Below are 20504 nucleotides of genomic sequence, written 5' to 3'. Positions count from 1 at the left end.
TCGTCGTGGTGTTCCGTATGTTGTCCAAGAGCGATAACGTCGTCGCCAATACTGCGAGCCTTTTCCATAAGGCAATGCAGGTAATGGGTGTTAAACATGCACATGAGCATCGACAAGAGAAGAAAAAAAAAAGCGTCAATACTGCAATGCAACAGCAGATTCGTTGTTTCCTGCGACGCAACGAAGAAACTAACAAAGAGGTGCTCACATTAATGTACACCATTGATCGTGCCATATTGCTGTAGTTAAGGATGGTTCAATAAACCACTAATTTGCAGTGAATCAAAATAGGTACAGCACAAAAGGCAGCATACAACAGAACTGACACCAGTGCCCAGATATTCATCATGTTCAATAAATTTTGAATTGCGCGCACAATTGAATTCTGGGGTGTTATGAGCCAAAACCGCGATTTGATTACGAGGCACAACATAGTGGAGTACTATGGGTTAATTTTGAACACCTGGGAATCTTTAACGTGCCCCCAGTGCATGGGACGCGGGCTATTTTGCATTTCGCCCCCATCTAAATGCGGCCATTACTGCCAGAATTTGATCCCGTGACCTTGCGCTCAGCATTGCAACACCATAGCCGCTAAACCACTGCGGCGGTTTGCGCGTGTGAGAACAGCGATGCAGATCATCCTCATGATCAAATAAATATTACTCCAATTTTCTAACAAACCAATCCACAACATCTCATGCAACAATTTAATTTGGCAGCGCATTCTACATTCCAAATGAGTACTTGAAAGTGTCGCAGTGTTTGCCATGCTGCATGAAAGCACAATAAATACTTATGGGATGGCAGGCTTCAAGTTCGAAACAATGCAGTATGCCATCTTTGCAGAGGGAAAACTAGCTAATCTAGTTTGACTTCACTAAGCGCCCTTGGGGCACAATTACGTTCCTCGTTAATGGATCTCTGTTGACACACGATCACGCTCTTGTCTCTCTACAGTCTTCCTCCTGCTCCTTTCTCTGCACGTCACTTTGCGAATTAAATGACAAAGTTCTGGGTTAGATGTCATCGCGTCATACGTGCGACTAGATAGACGATGTCGTGTAACAGAACTGCACGACGTCAAGCGACGATGCTCATTTACGTGTTTCAGCACCTTACGGAGATCCGCGTGTCCTTGGGACCTCAATGGAAGCCTCGTCTTTGACACGGTGGATATGGCCTTCTGCTGTAAAGCACGAAGCTGTGCGTTATGTGTTTGAGGACCGCTGCTGCACCATCCCGATGGAAGCAATACGGAAAAAGACGCTGGTGTGTCAAGCCTATAGGCGGATCACAATTAATACAAAGTCCTCGCCTCTGGCATCTCTGGAAGCACCGGTGTTGTTCGAGACTGAGCGGATCGCGATAAGGTTTCATTTTTTCAAAGCAAATCAGGACTTGGAGAGACGACGCAGTTGTCATACCAGCACATATGCAGAGCACTAACTATGGGTTCTTTCGTACTCTTCTTCTTCTTTTTACACTATCTTGTGCTTCCACACCCATGGCGTCCGTCTAACTGTAACTCGCTCACACTGTAAAATAATTTAAACCCTTAAAAGTGAAAACGGGTAGAAATGTGTCTAAAACTCCCACCGTTAAGGGTGTGAGTTATGGTACATCTACACCCCTTTTCACCTTTAAGGGCGTAAGGTATCTCACAGTGTATTTAAAAAAAAAAAAAACCTCCCTATTGTTTCATTCCGGTCAGTAGCAGTTCCCGTCTCGGGGCCTGCGGTCGAACCTGAGCGCGAATCGCTTGTCGCGCACCGCGGCCAGCCGCGCTGGGCACCTGCCGAACGTGGCCGCGTGGGGACCGTCGCAGTTGCCGCACCGCTGCTCGCCCCGCGACACGCACTCCTTGTACGAGTGGTTGCCCGCGCACACCTTGCAGCGCACGCGCCTGCGGCAGTGCTTGGCCATGTGACCGTAGCGGAAGCAGTTGTAGCACTGCGTCGGCGCGGTCACGTGCAACCGGACCGGAAAGTACCGATAGTCCAGCGCCTCGGCGTGGTCGACGGCGGGTCTGATCCGCACCGGGATCTCCCGCTCCGGCCTGAAGGTGAGGACGACGCTGTCCCGCGGAATGGTCCTGACGGAACCGTCCGGCTGGGTCCGGTAAGCGACCTGTCGCTTGGCGGCCACCACACCGGCGGGCGCGAAGAACTGGCGGATCTGCGAGTCGGTGTAGGTGAGCGGAACGTTGGCGATCTTGGCCACGTTGTCCGAGTAGCCCCGGGGCAAGACCACCTCCACGGGCAGTTCACCCAGGTTGTCCAGGTCCTGCGCTCCGGGAGAGGTCGTTTCCGTCACCATTACCAGCACGTGAAAGGAAAAGAAGCAACAAATTATGGTAAACTAATGAGGTATATTCTTTTACAATCGATTTTCGTTTCCTTTTCTTGATAATGCAGCGTATCAGTTTCCTGTCAAGACGGATATGCCAAGCTAATAATGCGCATGCGATTAGCGACCTATAGATGTACCGGGCGTACAGTGTCAAAGAAAGGAAACGCACGCAGGATAGATGACCCTTGTTGTACGGGGACATGGACACGGCCATTCGAAACCAACGAGCGCCAAACGAAACATTAGTGGGAGACAAACAGGCCGCGCTTTAACGAGAAACGTAGCATATTTTTGCTTGTAGGACACCACTCTGGTATGATTCTGTCGAAAGATATAAAGAAAGCGCACGTTTTATTCAATTATAGGCTTGCGATAATTGCGGTCTCGTGGCGTTGGTAACTTTTCCGCGCTCGCGCGTCTTTCTCCTCTGCATCGAACAAGAGATCCTGCGTTAGCACTCCCTTTTTTAATTTTGCCTGACGCTGCCAATGCTTCAAGCTTAGCAGCACGTTTGACGACAAAATTGCCGTTATCCTCACCGCATGGCTATACTTCGATTGCAACCCGCCTGCTAACCATATAGGTCTAAACCTGGAAGCAGGTCGCTAACGATCTTGCGAACCGTGCAGCCAAGTTCTCTGCCGTTCTTTACAAATCGATACCTGCAGAATACTAGCTGCCGTCGTAGTCTCCACAGTGACCCTCAGGAAGCCTTTCCTGGTGACTTCTAGGCTCAGCGGTGCCTCCTGGGTCGCTGCAGCAATGTGCTGCTCAGCGCAACACAGGCAAACCTCCGAGAAGGAAGGCGGCGTGTTGTCCAATTTCTTGAAGATGAGCGGGATCCCATTGTAGGACCTGTACTTTTTTCGGGGCTCGCGTATGAACGCGATGTTGAAGTCTTCGTCCGACGCGTTCGAGTCCTCGTCTTCTCTCGAAGCTCTTGTCTCGCCGTTGCAGCTGGTGCTTTCCAATGCATCCCTCGTGTCTTCTTCACTGCTGTCTGCGGCAGAATCCGTCATTGCCAGTTTCCGTTCACTGTTTTCATCTGTCTGCCTGCAATCTTTCTCGCCGCCACTGCTCCGTCTGTAGTCGGAGTTCTCAAAGGCGTCTCTGGTGTCTTCGTCACTGCGGCTTGAATCGGACGCAGATGTAGCTGGCTCTCGATTTGGGGTTCGTTTAGAGAGTCTTTTGTAGTCACTCTTCCTGTGGGAACACTCAGAGCCTAGAAGAGGTAGTTCTTCTTCCTGCCAAGCTCCGGGCTCTTCGGGACAGTTCGCATCGGAATGCGACGGATGGTCGGCTTGCGGCCAGTATCGAAATTCTCGATGTGGTTTCGAGGCAGGCGCAGTCCACGTCCCGCTCTCGTCACGGACGTAGCAGTGGCGACGACGCGGCGCAGCCGCGTCGCTGACGTCACGACTGTCATTTTCAGACAGTTCGCTCACTTCGCCAGCCCTGTCCTCATCCTCCTGGTGGCCCTGCAGCTTTGCCGAAAAACTGGAGTTCTCCGAGTCATATTCTATGCTTGCGTCGTTCGCGGAGACGTTTTCACCTGTGTCTGAGCTCATTGTTTCGGATGTGTCCTTCTCTGGTGCTACCAGCATATATTCGAAGTGATCATCAGTGCTTGGCACGTTGAACGGACCGGGTGCAAGATATGCAGGCGTACCCGGAAAGCACAAAGCGGCGTTTGAAAGGAGCGCACAGCTGCGCAGCTGAACACAATGAACAGACTCATCATTTGCGATGGCGTTCCAGAAGTCTTCACATCTACACGAGCAGACCGACGGACCCTGGTTCTGCGCGAGAGCGGTTTACTCACATTCGGGGTTCGAACTCACGGTTTTGTAACGATCAACAGCGCTGACGTGCAGCACTTGTACTTTAGTACTGATTGAATTGATTGATTGACTGACTCAAACTTTTCGTTTATTTCCTTATTTATAACAGAAGCAAGTCTTGAAAGGAGATTTTACTGCAGTGGTGTCAAAGCCAGTCACTGGACCGATGAATAGGTGCAATTTCGTACGCACAGCAGCACTCGATGAAGGAAAAGTTGATAGGGAAATTTAATAACACGCCTAATAAATGGACTATAACGAGCAACAATAACGCATTTTGAAGTAGTGAAAATTTTTTTCCTCAAAATTCAATTTCACATTTCTATTTTATCTTGAGGTGGGAAACACTATTACTTGACGAAGGAAAGGCTAAATTTCTTATATAATTTCGCGCTTAACCTCACGCCCCACCATCAGTGTGAGGTTAGAAATTTTATTTCTACATGACCCTATTCGCGTCATCTTAGCGCAGGCAGTTATCAAAACATCCATTGAGCCTTCTGTGATTTTATAATAAAGTGGATGTTTCTTTTTTGACGGTAAACTATCAAAGACACCCGAGTTAACACTTTCAGAGGGAGAATAGAAGGAGAGAAGAAAGGGTAGTTAGCCAGAAAAGTGCCCGGCTTGCTACAATACGCCACAGAGGGGAACAAGAAAATAGTAGTCCATGACGTCACATCAGGTCGCTGCGAGAACTTCAGAGCGGCATGCATCGCCACCTGTCATTTATTATTTTGCTATGACCTCAGAGCTTGAACGACGCGCGCGCTCCGATATCTCGGATGCCATCCTTGAAGATATCTGAGGCCGTGCTTCCGCTCACAGCAAGAATGACCACTTTGCCATCGCAGCAGTGCAAGCTGGTATCACTACTGTAGCTCAGTATTCTTCCTTAATGTCCTATTCACCTAAAGCAAGCAACAGAGAATACCTTTATTATGATTTCTCGCTCCGTCTGTTTTATGCGCAAGTTCATTTGGTTCGAGATACCCAGAGCCACCTGAGGTCATACGCTCAGTGATGATGTTAAATGAAAACTGCTGTATACGTAGCTCTTCACGAATGGAAACGAAAGAGCTACGTCACACCTTGCAGCAACGATCGTAGCGTGAGCGTAGTTGGAACCTTGAATCGGACCACCATAACGGATTGAAGCTTTGGTGCCGTAACTCTCTCTGCGCCGACGCCGCAGTACATCACGGCTTACTAACAATTCCTGGAAGCTAAAATCCCCGACATAGTGGTAAGGTAAAGAAAGATAAAAGGAAAACAAGATATACATAAAAAAATCAAGAACAAACACTTTCTTTTTCCTGAGTACGTACTTTTGATTGCTGATTGCTGTCCAAACCTACTGCCGCGCAGCTGAGCTCCAGCAAGGTTCTTTTCGACGACGACAGGAGGCAATAGCTTTCGCGTTCTCAAGAAAAAAAAATAAATGTGAGTGCGCGTAGCGCACAGAGACCAAGACTTCCGGTGACGTCATACAGAACGCTCAAGAAAATACTACCAGAATTTTTACAAGTAAGGGGTTTTCTAAATCCCAGCCAAAGTCTGCTTCATCGAACGAAACGGCAACTGTGAGGAGATGACATCGCACACGCCTGAGCGCCCAAAGCTGCTCAACTACTTCACCTCCAAGAAACCGCCGGCCGAGCAAAGAGAAGCGTCGGAGCAGGCGTTCCTCGCGTTCCTAGCAAGCGCCAATTCGGAACTCGACGCCGTAGCGGCAAAGGCCCCGACGAAACCTGACCCCCGGAGCGCCGAAGTAGGCTGCAGCCGCTGCACCACGCATCGCAAGAGGCTCCACAAGTGCAGCTCTTCTTCCCTCGAGGTCGACTTCGGCAACGAGGCCTCGATCGAACAGCGGAAACGCGCGCGGCGGTTCAGCCTACCGGTCGTTTTCCGCATCGTCGAGGGCGACCGCACCTTTTGGGACATCAACCCAAACCAGATCGCCCGCGAACTGGTCACCATACTCAGCCGAGACGTGGTCCACCAGCGCCTGAGCCGGCGCGGCCTGCTCACGGTCCGCGTGGCCACTGCAGACGCGGCCATCAAGCTGCTGGACATCAAGACTCTGGGGGGCCTCAGCGTCGAGGCCAGCATACCGGCGGTGCTGCTCAAGAACGAAGGCAAGATACGGGCGGTACCCTACCGCTACACGGACCAGCAGATCTTCGAGAAGCTCAGACCCCTCGGGGTGATCTGCGTGCGGCGTCAGTACGGCCTCAAGAAGACCGACGACGGCGGCGTGGAGCGCGGCCCACGGGGCGTGGTCGTGCTCACGTTCAAGGAGGACGTGTCCCTGCCCACCCGCGTGAACATCGGCCAGTTCTCGTACCCCGTCGAGGAGTACCTGGAGCCGCCGCTGCAGTGCTTCCACTGCATGCGCTACGGCCACTGCTACAAGGTGTGCCGCGCAGACGTTCGCTGTCGCCACTGCGCTGGTCCGCACCGCATCAAGGTAAGTCCGCGACGTTGTAGCCGCGCTTACATGCATGCAGCGCCTCGGGCAGGACAAAGGGAAGAGAAGGAAAACACACAAACAAGCTCCCCCCCCACACACAATATATATATATATATATATATATATATATATATATATATATATATATATATATATATATATATATATATATATATATATATATATATATATAATTATATTAAACCAACAAGGACACCAAGGACCACATAGGGAAAATTACTTGTACTTACTGATTGAATTAAAGAAAGGATAAATTAATGGCAATGAAAGTCGATGAAAGAACAACTGGCCGCAGGTGGAGAATGATCCCACGCCTTCATCCCAAGACGTGGGACCACAACAGACGTTGTCGAACTATCCGTATACAAAAGAGCTGGCCGATATGTTTGAAAAATTACAGAATGGGCAGTGCGATTCGTTGTAGGTAATTGGAATCACTGGCTCCGAACAGGCCGCCATTGGAATATGAACCTGGCAACGTTTAACGCTAGAACGTTATCTAGTGAGGCGAGTCTAGCAGTGCTATTGGAGGAATTAGAGGGAAGTAAATGGGATATAATAGGGCTCAGTGAAGTTAGGAGGCCGAAAGAAGCATATACAGTGCTAAATAGCGGGCACGTCCTGTGCTACCGGGGCTTAGCGGATAGAAGAGAACTAGGAGTCGGATTCCTGATTAATAAGAATATAGCTGGTAACATACAGGAATTCTATAGCATTAACGAGAGGGTGGCAGGTCTTGTTGTGAAACTTAATAAGAGGTACAAAATGAAGATTGTACAGGTCTACGCCCCTACATCCAGTCATGATGACCAGGAAGTCGAAAGCTTCTATGAAGACGTGGAATCGGCGGTGGGGAGAGTGAAAACTAAATACACTATACTAATGGGCGACTTTAATGCCAAGGTAGGCAAGAAGCAGGCTGGAGACAAGGCAGTGGGGGAATATGGCATAGGCACTAGGAATAGCAGGGGAGAGTTATTAGTAGAGTTTGCGGAAAATAATAATATGAGGATAATGAATACCTTCTTCCGCAAGCGGGATAGCCGAAAGTGGACGTGGAGGAGCCCGAACGGCGAGACTAGAAATGAAATAGACTTCATACTCTGCGCTAACCCTGGCTTCATACAAGATGTGGACGTGCTCGGCAAGGTGCGCTGCAGTGACCACAGGATGGTAAGAACTCGAATTAGCCTAGACCTGAGGAGGGAACGGAAGAAACTGGTACATAAGAAGCCGATCAATGAGTTGGCGGTAAGAGGGAAAATAGAGGAATTCCAGATCAAGCTACAGAACAGGTATTCAGCTTTAACTCAGGAAGAGGACCTTAGTGTTGAAGCAATGAACGACAATCTTGTGGGCATCATTAAGGAGTGTGCAATGGAAGTCAGTGGTAACTCCGTTAGGCAGGATACCAACAAACTATCGCAGGAGACGAAAGATCTGATCAAGAAACGCCAATGTATGAAAGCATCTAACCCTACAGCTAGAATAGAACTGGCAGAACTTTCCAAGTTAATCAACAAGCGTAAGACAGCTGACATAAGGAAGTATAATATGGATAGAATTGAACATGCTCTCAGGAGCGGAGGAAGCCTAAAAACAGTGAAGAAGAAACTAGGAATTGGCAAGAATCAGATGTATGCGTTAAGAGACAAAGCCGGCAATATCATTACTAATATGGATGAGATAGTTCAAGTGGCTGAGGAGTTCTATAGAGATTTATACAATACCAGTGGCACCCACGACGATAATGGAAGAGAAAATAGTCTAGAGGATCTCGAAATCCCGAAGGTAACGCCGGAAGAAGTAAAGAAAGCCTTAGGAGATATGCAAAGGGGGAAGGCAGCTGGGGAGGATCAGGTAACAGCAGATTTGTTGAAGGATGGTGGACAGATTGTTCTAGAGAAACTGGCCACCCTGTATACGCAATGCCTCATGACCTCGAGCGTACCGGAATCTTGGAAGAACGCTAACATAATCCTAATCCATAAGAAAGGGGACGCCAAAGACTTAAAAAATTATAGACCAATCAGCTTACTGTCCGTTGCCTACAAAGTATTTACTAAGGTAATTGCAAATAGAATCAGGAACACCTTAGACTTCTGTCAACCAAAGGACCAGGCAGGATTCCGTAAAGGCTACTCAACAATAGACCATATTCACACTATCAATCAAGTGATAGAGAAATGTGCAGAATATAACCAACCCTTATATATAGCTTTCATTGATTACGAGAAAGCGTTTGATTCAGTCGAAACCTCAGCAGTCATGGAGGCATTACGGAATCAGGGTGTAGATGAGCCATATGTAAAAATACTGGAAGATATCTATAGCGGCTCCACAGCCACCGTAGTCCTCCATAAAGCAAGCAACAAAATCCCAATAAAGAAAGGCGTCAGGCAGGGAGATACTATATCTCCAATGCTATTCACAGCGTGTTTACAGGAGGTATTCAGAGACCTGGATTGGGAAGAATTGGGGATAAAAGTTAATGGAGAATACCTTAGTAACTTGCGATTCGCTGATGATATTGCCTTGCTTAGTAACTCAGGGGACCAATTGCAATGCATGCTCACTGACCTGGAGAGGCAAAGCAGAAGAGTGGGTCTAAAAATTAATATGCAGAAAACTAAAGTAATGCTTAACAGTCTCGGGAGAGAACAGCAATTTACAATAGGCAGCGAGGCACTGGAAGTCGTAAGGGAATACATCTACTTAGGGCAGGCAGTTACGGCGGATCCGGATCATGAGACGGAAATAATCAGAAGAATAAGAATGGGCTGGAGTGCGTTTGGCAGGCATTCCCAAATCATGAACAGCAGGTTGCCGTTATCCCTCAAGAGAAAAGTATATAATAGCTGTGTCTTACCAGTACTCACCTACGGGGCAGAAACCTGGAGGCTTACGAAAAGGGTTCTACTCAAATTGAGGACGACACAACGAGCTATGGAAAGAAGAATGATAGGTGTAACGTTAAGGGATAAGAAAAGAGCAGATTGGGTGAGGGAACAAACGCGAGTTAATGACATCTTAGTTGAAATCAAGAAAAAGAAATGGGCATGGGCAGGACATGTAATGAGGCGGGAAGATAACCGATGGTCATTAAGGGTTACGGACTGGATCCCAAGGGAAGGGAAGCGTAGCAGGGGGCGGCAGAAAGTTAGGTGGGCGGATGAAATTAAGAAGTTTGCAGGGACGGCATGGCCACAATTAGTACATGACCGGGGTTGTTGGAGAAGTATGGGAGAGGCCTTTGCCCTGCAGTGGGCGTAACCAGGCTGATGATGATGATGAATTGGAATCGTCATCTTAGTATGAGAGTAAGCAAAAGTAAACTTAAATGGGAAGACTTGAAAAATCGTAGACGAAACCTCAGGTTGAAATTTTTTCATAATATCTACCATTCCAAAACTGGAATCTATAAGGACAAGTACATCCAAGCGCCGCCCTACATGTCCCAAAGAAGGGACCACAGTCTCAAAGTAAATGAATTTTCCTTTAAAGGTGACGCCTTGCGCTATTCATTTTTTTGTTAGATGCATAAGACAGTGGAATGATCTTCCGCCTATGATAGTATCCATTGTCTCTAACGATGATTTTTACCGCACTTTGTGTAAATAGTTTTTTTATCGGTCTCAAATATGATGCTTATTTTTATGTATCCCCCTGCTGTAATGCCTGCAATGGCGAAGCAGGCATCAAATAAATAGAAAATATATATACAACTCAACCTCTAGTTAACATGTAAATGAGCGCACACAATGGTGCCAAAGCAATGTAGGGGAATCAAAGAAGGCAAAAGAAATGGAAGAGAGGCAGGTAGGCGTCATGTGTCACGTAGGGTAGGCCGCCTTTATTTGTGAGCAATGAGGTATGAAATATCTTCAAGTTAAGCATATGCGCCCACTCAGACACGAAATGTCATTCACCACCATTTCCATTGTTATAATCCACAATTTTAAAGCGAAACTTTGCCTCTTCCTTCCACTTTCCCACTGATACTTGCTGCTTGTTGCTGATTGCTGCTGCGTGCTGCCGCTACTGTCTGGCCCACCGCGTCAGGAGATGGTTTAGAGCATGTGTATACATGACAAGGGCGCGGCAGAGAGGAAAGGCAACCCGAGAGGCTCGTTTGGACCTTTGTACCACGTCGAATATGCATAATACCATCTGGAGCTTTCTGGGTGTCTCCACATAAGCCTCTTGACAACTGTAATTGACCCCCTGCAAGAGCATTGCAGAAATTGCAGCACTTGCCTTTCTACTAACGTGCAAGTCCAAAGGGAAGCTAGATAGTATGGTACAGAGGAGGGGGGAGAGTAGGTGGAGAATGGGTGGAACCAATGCAGCCACGAAATGAGAGAATAACGACAGCCTTGCCATTCTTCACTCGCAGTTCCCATACTAACGGGTGTGGACTGGGAGACGGCGAAATGGCAAGGAAACGCTACTACTATAGTCACGACAGTGGTTATCGCAAAAGGGGATAAATTTAAGTTCAAGGTACGGTACGGCGCGTTTCGGCTATTTCTGAAAAATAAACACCATGTAGGACGCGTGTAGAAGCAGAGCCGCAGCTGCACCGTAGGGTCTGGGGGACATTGCGGAAGCGGTCACACGCCACATCGACACTTAAAGCAAAAATTAAATTATGGGGTTTTACGTGGCAAAACCACGTTCTGATTATGAGGCACGCCGTAGTGGAGGACTCCGGAAATTTTGACCACCTGGGGCTCTTTAACGCGCACCTAAATGTAAGTACACGGGTGTCTTCGCGTTTCGCCTCCATCGAAATGCGGCCGCCGTGGCCGGATTCGATCCCGCGACCTCGTGCTCAGCAGCCCAACACCATAGCCACTGGGCAACCACGGCGGGTCACATAGACATTTATGTGCCCACCGCGGTAGCTTTGCCGCTATGGCATTGCTTGAGGTCGCGGGTTCGATCTCGACCGCGGCAGGCGCATTTCCACGGGGGCGAAATAATAACACTCGTGCAGTTAGGTTCAGGGACAAGTTAAAGAACAATATGGCGTCAAAATTAATCCGTAGTCCGGCACTATGGCCCGCCTTATAATCCGATTGTGGTTTTGGCGCATACAGTCCTATAAGTTAATTAAAGTTTCATATTTCTGCCACGATGCGATGTGCCATGTGAGGCAATGAATATGAGGTTATGAAATATGGCACAGAAAAACGCGCGCGCGCGCGTGTACGAGCGTGCGTGTGCGTGTGCGCGTGTGTGCGTGTGTGTCTGCGTGTGCGTGTGTGCGTGCGAGTGCGTGTGTGCGTGCGAGTGCGTGTGTGTCTGTGTGTGTGTGCGTGCGTGTGTGTGCGCGTGTGTGTGTGCGTGTGTGTGTGTGTGCGCGTGTATGTGTGCGTGCCTCCATGTGTGTTTGTGTGTGCGTGCGTGTGTTTGTGTGTGTGTGCGTGCGTGTGCGTGCGTCTGTGTGTGTGCGTGTGTGTGTGTGTGTGTGCGTGTGTGTGTGTGCGTGCCTGTGTGTGTGTATGTGCGTGCGTGTGCGTGTGTGTTTCAAATATGAAAATAGACAAACAAAGCCGAACGTAGCACTTAAGGTTTCTTTGTTTTCGAATGAACAACATTTTTGCCTGTTCGTTTTTGTTTTTCAAACAGTGCTTAATTACAACTGTTAGCCTCTCCCAGAATGTCTTCCACTTATATTCCCTATAACACACAAGGAAACAGGGACAGCTGTCTTTTATTTGTTGCGTGGTTGTGGTAACCGCTAATTGTCATACTTCAGGCTTATAACGTTACTGCTCTATGTTTTCCATGTTTATGTGATTTTAACTAGCTCCGTGGCGGATTTCTGCTGATAACGGCTTTGATTTCACGCACCTCGTAAAACCTCATAAATGGCATTTTGTGGGCCACTCAACCCTCTCCACTCCTACTATATGCCGACGACTTAAAGCTACGTTAGACTGTCAATACTGCTCACGTCTGCATTGACCTCCAAAAAGGAAAAAAAATTTCGCTCTCAAACTGGTGCAGAGACGAGAAGCTACTCTTAAAAGCTTCCAGAACTATGGTATTAGGTTCTACGCGGAAAACACAATATGAACAATTTCCATACTCCTTTCGGAATGCTCCACCACCCAGGTTCGATGAACTGAAAGATCTTGGTGTGTACTTCGAGAAAACGCAATGTTCCTCTTCAGATTTTAGACGTGCGGAACAAGGTCCATTCGCGCTCTTGGAATTGTTTGTCGCATACCGTACGACTTCCTCCCCTGTTGCCTTTCTAAAATTCTATTATTCAATTTTACTGCGTGCCTTCCACTACTAGAGTATGCCTTTGTAGTTTGGGGCGGAACGTGCAAGTCCAGTTATGTCCTGATTGAACGCGTCCGAAATATATTAGTATCTATTTTTGAGCCCCGCTTTTGCCCTTCTGGCGACCACAATCCAATCCTCTCACATATACCTCACCCCACACCACTAAACTCAAGGCGTATTATATCAAGCATTTTGCGCATCTATAAATAAGGTGGTCGATGGCATTATACATTTCCCAAAACTTCTTGATCGTGCGCAATTTTCCATGCCTGCAGAAATACCAGGCAACATTCCGCGTTTTCTACTCGGCCTTGTTGTATTAGAGACTGTCCTATGGGTCGACTCAAATAAAGAAAAAAAACATGTAATAAGTATTGTTTGTATTGATGTATATCAGAGTTCTTTACTGTGTATTTCTGTGTGCGTAGACAGTGATGTTATAAGATTAACTCCCTTTAACTTCCGCCTCCTCGTTATATGTTTCTCCACTTGCTTTTTTTATCTCACACTGTTTTATCTACCACATTTGTCTTCTCTGTACACGTTGTCTCGAGTAATACTCGTATTTCTAAGTGCACGGGTACTGGTTCTCCGCGGCTGCTACAGGGCGCCATAATAAAAATTTGATTGATTGATTGATTGATTGATTGATTGATTGATTGATTGTCTATAGCGCGAAGCTTCACGTCAGGTAAGTACATAAATCAGAGTGGTTGATTTCATGGGCTGTCTTTGTTCGTTGCACATTCAAGGGAAGATTCCGTAGCCCCTCTTTTAGTACGTGCATATCTGCTATGTGTCGTTTTTTTTTCTTTCTTTCTTTAATTCACCACTCGCAGGATTGCACAGTCAAGGAAATGCGCTGCGCCAACTGTCACGGAGCTCACAGGGCAACGTACCCGGGCTGCCCGAGGCGCAGGGACGCGGCGTTTGCCCAAAGGATCCGCCAGTTCCGGATAGAGGAAGAGTTAGCCGAGTGACGCAGAAGATTTCCCTCTAAAGCCCGTGGGAACGCGATAGAAATTCACGTTCGCGCAGAACCGATCTGGAGTTGGGCAGCATTACAAATAAAGCCTTATTTACATTTAACGATACATTCCCCCTGTCTCTGCCACTGGGAAAGAAGGTATATAAATAGTCTCATCCAATACATACATGCTCCCCTTTTCTACCTGACAGCCCACCTAGTTCTCTTCCCATCGGCCCCCTCTGCGACATCTGGAGCCCCAAAATATGTTACGCGACGTGACATACATGATTAATCTCGATGTGCCGTATGTAAAACAGCGCGGTATATCCGTGTATGCAAACTATGCAGCGGTACTCTCCCTTCGCCCTTCCCTAAGAACACTCGGCGCCATCTAGCGCCACGGCCGCGAAACATGCGCGTCTATCGTCCCCGAAATGCATGGGGTGCGAGTGCGTGCGAACACTGAGAAAGGAGTCATGCAGGCAACCGGGCTCCTCTCTCTCGCGTTTCTCCTTGGACAGGCCACGCCATCTAGTGGCGCTGCCGCGAAACGCGCGCGTTGCCTCCGAGACTACAGGCGCGGCGCGTCACTGCGTGCAACGCTGAGAATTGTTCCTTCGCTTGCCGCGCACCCGGCGGCATGTACTCGGTGACCCAACTTGGCGAGCGGTTAATTGAAGAGAAGCGCATGCGCAGTACACTCACGACGCAAGTCGCTAAAGCGTTGGCGTGGAAGACGTTCACTGAAAAGTGATACACACCCAGTGCATTTGTGGCGCAGCCTGCGAATGCGTATAACGTTGCTTTTCTCGAGGAACCCTTGCGACGTGGGCTCGATGCCTTCGGCATGGGAGAAATTTAAAGGATCTTCATTGTAAAGGATCGTCATTGTAGAGCGGCAATTCCCGATGGCACATAACCTGGCTACCCCAGTTGGCGTTCATTGAAGAGCGGCATACATTTACTGGCACTTACCCAGTGCTCCAAGTCGGCGTCAAAGAGTTTTCCGAACAGCGGTACCCACACAGTTCGGAACCTACGGCGACCCATGACGGTGTGAATGCAAAACAGCCCGATACGCTGCCCATTCGACAAGGCAGTAACCAGCGACCCAGGTACAGGTACGCTGAAAAACGGTTAGATCCAAACGTAGATAGATACATAGATGGCCCCACGGAAAGCGCGTGAAGTACCCTAGGAATGCTGATGCATTATAAAAAAGTTGGCGCACAACGTGCAGCACAGTCACAGCACCACCCGGAGAACCACCCTCCCAGTAGCTTGTGGTACAGGTGATGAGGAGGCTCGTTAAAATTAGAATATGAAGCGCATTGAGCAATTGTGCACATAATTATGTTAACAAACCAAAAGATGCCCTATTCATAAAGCAATCAGGACTCGGTAAAAGACGAAGCAGGCGCGCGCGCTATCCAATACAAATGAAGAGAATCTCTTTAGAGATTTAGAGAACCTCGAAACATGAACTCCGAGATCAGAATGAGCGCGCACGTGTCCGATCACGGAGGCCACAAAGGGCAACAGCGCGGAAGCCTGACAAAGACGAAGATATGCACAAGGCAGAACACACCGCAAAGCGACCTCAAATAATTTCCTATCTAAATGGGTAAATGCATTGGAACGAGGAGATCTTCTCGCTTACTTCATCTGAATTGATTGTACAGATTTCGTTAAAGGTTGTTACACTTAAAATAGAGTTTAGATTTCCGCGGAGCAAGGAGTAGGTGTTTGATTAAGCCCATCAATTTATTTACTAAATTTGTAGCAATGCGAAATGTTTAGGAAAACTGAAGCATCAAGTTTACTACTCTCAGAAGTAAAAAAAAAAGTTGCAACTCCCTAAACTACAATTGATTTGTCATACACTCCTCTGATACATACCTATAATTAGTGAATAACACTTTTAGAGAAACCCCGTGAAATTTAGCAACTTCACGTAACACATGGATTTACATTAGCTATTTGTCTGCTGGAGATGCTCTGAATGTTGCAGTTTACAAGGCCTCAATATCTGTTTTTACTGCATTCTTAATCACTGTGGGACAATATCTCTATGTTAGCAATCTTCGCTAGTTCTTCCAGACACACGTGACCTTGAATCAAGATTGCGCGACCTGAATTTCACACAATTGATCATTTCCTTTCATAATGTGGCAAATTTTAACATTATCGCTTGAGCAACTATGTAATGCCTAATGTGAGCATCTCTGCATTCATAATTTGTTTTATACCCCGAGTACTAATGCTTCCAGTTCTTGTGACTTTCCCTGTACGACAGTGTATACAATTTTTTAGCAGTAATTAATAACTTTACGTGTGTTCCCCTTTATGTTGCATGTAATTTTGTTGTATTTCGTCCCCATCACTCAAAGCTCCGAGTGGAGCCTTTTATGTGTAAATAAACAAATACATAAATTTAAAAAATTAATATATTGGAGATTGGTACCGACCTCGAACCTCGACTTATATGCAACTGCATCGCCGGTGTGGCGATTAAGGAGGGCAGGTGCGTTCGTTCGTAGGATGCATTGAAAATAAATAAATAAAGAACGGAAATGGATCCCGATTGTAAAGAACAATAGAACGTGTACTATGTCACTATAAGGCACCGCCGTGTACCCATCTTTGAATTGGAGAGAAGGATATTCCGCATTGTCCATTGCCGATGAAGGTGCTCTACTTTATGACATTAACTTCAGTTTGGGTATTCCACAACCAAACACTTTCTCCCATGCATCGAGTCGCTGTTAAAGCTATTGTATATTTAACGGCGAGTTCCAAATTTCGTGCTGGCATTGGAGAACACAAAACACAAGGAGAAACATTATAGCTTTTGAGCTCCGTATGTGTTGGCTGCTGTGACGCGAAAGCAACGAGAAAATGGTTTAAGCGTTCGGTTAGGGCAGATCTTCCATGTGAATCTGTAAAATAAACATAAAAACGGATTTCGGACGTGTTATCTAAATTTGAATAATTTTCCGTCACCACTTTCGCTGTTTTCAGGTTCGTTCATATTATGACGCTTTGAAGAAAGAAAAAAAAAGGCGTCTGTAGGTTGAGGCGCGCTACTGTCACATTATTTAAAGAGCTGAACTATAGCGTGTTTCCTCGTACTCTTAAACAAATGTACACCCTTGGGGTCGTGTCTTGCCACACAACAATAATCGTCATCTGTCTTGCCTGCGTTTCCTTTCTTGAAAACGCTGCACTCGTTACTTTCTTGTCGAGAATGCTCTGTCACGCTGATAACGCGCATGCCGTTCGTGACATTTAAGTACCGGGCTCGCATCGTTGAAGGAAATGCGGACAAGACCGATGACGATTATTGTTTTGTGGGAAATATACATCCCAAAGGGCACAACCGTTTTACAGCCAAGCTGTGTACCTCTACCTTCCAAGGACAGAGAGAGAGAGAGAATAAACATTTATTTCGCAAAGCAAGTAGAAAATTTCCTCGATGAGTGGGGCCCTCAGTCCGCCGAGCCCGCTGGATCAGCCGTTGCTGTTCCTGCTGGCTTGGGCTGAGCAGTGCAGAATCCCAAGAGGAAAGGGTAGGGTTGTGTATAGGAGGAACACCTGAAGGGTTAGGGCATTCCCATATGGAGTGATACACCGTGGGTTTGGCCCCACAGTGGGGACAATAGGAAGGGTATAGGGTGGGATGAAATATATGTATCATGTGGAGACAAGGAAAAGAATTGGTCTGCAGTTGCCGCCAGACAGCGGCATCTGCCCTATTAAGTGAAGGAGGAGGAGGGGGATAGTTATGGCGACTTTGTCGGTAGTACTCGAGCGTCTCGGTGTACTGTAGGGGCTCTGGCGGTGCGTCGTCTGGGTTGGACAGCTCTTCCGATGGTGCCCGGCCAGTCAGACCTCGGGCTACCGCATTAACGCGTTCATTGCCATGGAGAGAGGCGTGTCCAGGAGTCCAGACGATACGCACCCTGTGTAACGTGGGAGGAGGGACAGAGGAGAGAATTCGATGTGTGTCTGCAGTCACGAGTCCTTGCGCGAAGGCCCGGCAGGCAGCCTGCGAGTCTGTCACTATGGTCATGGGGGTGTCTTGTGCGGAAAGGGTCGAGGTGTGGACAATGAGACGAGACACGTGTACCCGCCTCCCCACCCCGACCTCGAACGAGCGCAAGCCACCACGCTTCGCAGACTGCAGACCGCTTCAATTCTCAGTCATTCTAGGCTTTATTTAATCACTGGATTACGACCCCGTCTGTACTAAGTGCGACCATGGAGTGTTCGCCACTCGGGCACACATTCTCTGGGGATGCGAGGGTAACCCTCCCCCACAATCATTGCTGCCAGCTCCCTCCGAGGAGGGTTGGAACCAGCTGCTGACAAGAGCAGACAAGAAAACGCAACTCGCACTCGTCTCGTGGGCCCAAGACGTCGCCCCCACCTGGCAGCCACACTAGGCCTACCTGCCCTAACTTCCTACCCTACAGTGGCAAATAAAGTTGTTTCTCTCTCTCTCTCTCTCTTTGGTTGTCACGAAGGGAAAGCTACAAATGTGCGAATATGTACAGCCATGACATACAGTTGCCGTCGTAGTAGTACGCAACGCGCCGGCAGCGCGAGCCCTCAGCAGCAGGTCAGGTTCATCAGTGCTTATATCGCTGAAGTCGAGCCCCGCATCGCGAGCCAACGTATCGTTGTCAGGGTCGTTCATTGCAACGAGCGTCAAAGTTGGCGTCATAAAATAAAGGACCAGCTTATCGTCGCGTGCTTTCCCTTCCGCTAGGCACCATAGTTCCGCTTTCGCGCTGCTGTCGGCTCTGTCATGGCTCTGTTTCTGGCCGCGCGTTTGCGTTTTGCGCAGAAAAGCCGTAGCGCCGTCTGCGGGCGCCGTTTTACTCACCGACGGCGCAGCGTCACTTTGAGACCATGACGTCAACACTCCTCAATCGGAGGGCGGGTGATTTGAACTGCGCTAGAGGTACGCGGACGCTTCAGGACGCATTTTCTCTTAAAGTAATACTCTTCTTCGCATGAAACAAGCATTTTGACGTTTCTGGGATGGTATTTAAACAGTCCACGTTGACTTAATATTAATTTTTAGTGTTCCTTTAAGACTCCCCATACGTGGGCCGATCCCGAAGATAGTGTAATGCGGGCCAATCCGCGGCGGAAGTGCTGTTCGCCATTAAGGGGCCTAGATACACAGCTTCGCTGATCATCCTTCTTCACAAAGTGGAAGGACACTAAGCTTTGATACTCTAATACTGAAGCTCAGACAAGAAGACTATCTTGCATAACGTTTTCCCTGATTACTAAGCCCTGAAACCCCGCAGCAGCCTATAATAATACCACTGTAAAAAAGTGTCAGAACAAAGCGACAAGTCCCACATTCTAGAAAACCCCTCTGCAAAACGGGGATGCTGCACCGTTGTGCTTATGTTGGAGCAGACAGGTTTAGCCTTGTACTTGGAGCCGGCAATGGCTCCTCCTGTAGTAGGTCTGTGAGGGCGCACAATTTGTCACCGCACATATTATGTAAGAAAATATCGTGCGCTAACGCCGACATGTGACATTTCTTTGTTCCGTCTTGTTCTTTTTATCATTTGTTCAGCGCTCTTGTCGGTAATACAAAGATCAATCATGTTCTCACAATCAATCAAGCTTCAATCATGTTCTCGTCCACACTGAAAAGCCGTAGGTACGACCTCGTCGAAGACCACACTTTTGAAGAATGGTTTGCTGGTACTCTCAAGACTATAAGCGGCAAGTCCAACTCCAGCTCCGAGTGCACAGACACACACAAATACACACAAAAACCCACACACACACACACAAACAAGGTGTCCCGACTATCATGTGCACAGATTTAAAAACATGCAAATGCAACGTACCGGAACAGAACCAAGGTAAGGTTGCTTGCCTCTTGGAGCTACTCGGATTATTATTCGTATTCCGTGTAATTACGCAATTATTCTTAATGAGTTAATCAACTCATAAAATATTACCATCAGATGAAAGGTGTAAATGAAAAAATAAGGAGCGCCATGAACAGCTCCCAATACAGCTGAGTATTGGTCGATGCGTGCTACATAAAAGTGTTTTTTTCTGAGCGTGAAAGAAACCCGCAAAGTGGCTCTAGAGGCCAGTCGAGCGGCAATTTGGCTGTACTCACGGGCTGAACGACAGGTACTATATTTCGCCCATTGCCTGTCTGTATCAAAGGCGAACAAGATTCTTGTACAACCCACATTTTCTGTGTGAACGACCTGGCGCTGCACGGCCTGCTTAAGAAAAAAGAAATATCGAACAAAATTATCTGCTGCCACTGACTCACGCCCACGCAACCACCGCAGGTCTTCGACGCACGTACGTGCCCGACTGAACAGACGTATGCACACTATTTACTCGCGCACACATGTGTCACAGGCAATGGATACACGTTTCCAGTTTCAAACAAGCGAACGACAGCTGCATCTCCTCTCCCAAGCTAAGTACCTCCCTCCCTTCTGCTTCCTGCTCTCGACCGACCAATCAGCGTCGAGCGTCGCGACCGCTGCGC

General features: G+C 47.8%; 2 protein-coding genes across 5 annotated transcripts in view; one reads left to right on the top strand and one right to left on the bottom strand.

Moving 5' to 3' along the window:
* The window catches only part of LOC142557253 (uncharacterized), a 51565-nt gene extending 37489 nt beyond the window's left edge, over positions 1-14076 (top strand). For 2 of the 3 annotated variants that reach the window (XM_075668961.1, XM_075668960.1), the window contains one exon: positions 13827-14076. In XM_075668961.1, the coding sequence (XP_075525076.1) occupies positions 13827-13947 (121 nt within the window). In that variant the 3' untranslated portion in view covers positions 13948-14076. Of the gene's footprint in view, positions 1-5566; positions 6664-13826 lie in introns of those variants that run through there. The other variant, XM_075668962.1, reaches the window with a different exon arrangement.
* On the bottom strand, positions 516-20357 carry LOC142557254 (uncharacterized). Of its 2 annotated transcripts, none has more exons than XM_075668963.1 (2): positions 20118-20328; positions 516-2286 (listed from the first exon to the last, which is right to left on the bottom strand). In XM_075668963.1, the coding sequence occupies exons 1-2, from the start codon at positions 20193-20195 to the stop codon at positions 1711-1713; spliced, it is 654 nt and encodes a 217-aa protein (XP_075525078.1). In that variant the 5' UTR covers positions 20196-20328; the 3' UTR covers positions 516-1710. The 2 variants fall into 2 exon arrangements, 1 of the variants encoding a protein (XP_075525078.1); XR_012822748.1 differs by having other exon boundaries at positions 2154-2286; positions 20280-20357.
* Positions 20358-20504: the final 147 nt, after the last annotated feature.

Source organism: Dermacentor variabilis, chromosome 9, assembly GCF_050947875.1.
Source record: "Dermacentor variabilis isolate Ectoservices chromosome 9, ASM5094787v1, whole genome shotgun sequence".
Taxonomy (NCBI): Eukaryota; Metazoa; Arthropoda; class Arachnida; order Ixodida; family Ixodidae; genus Dermacentor; species Dermacentor variabilis.
This window is presented reverse-complemented; position numbering and strand designations above follow the sequence as displayed.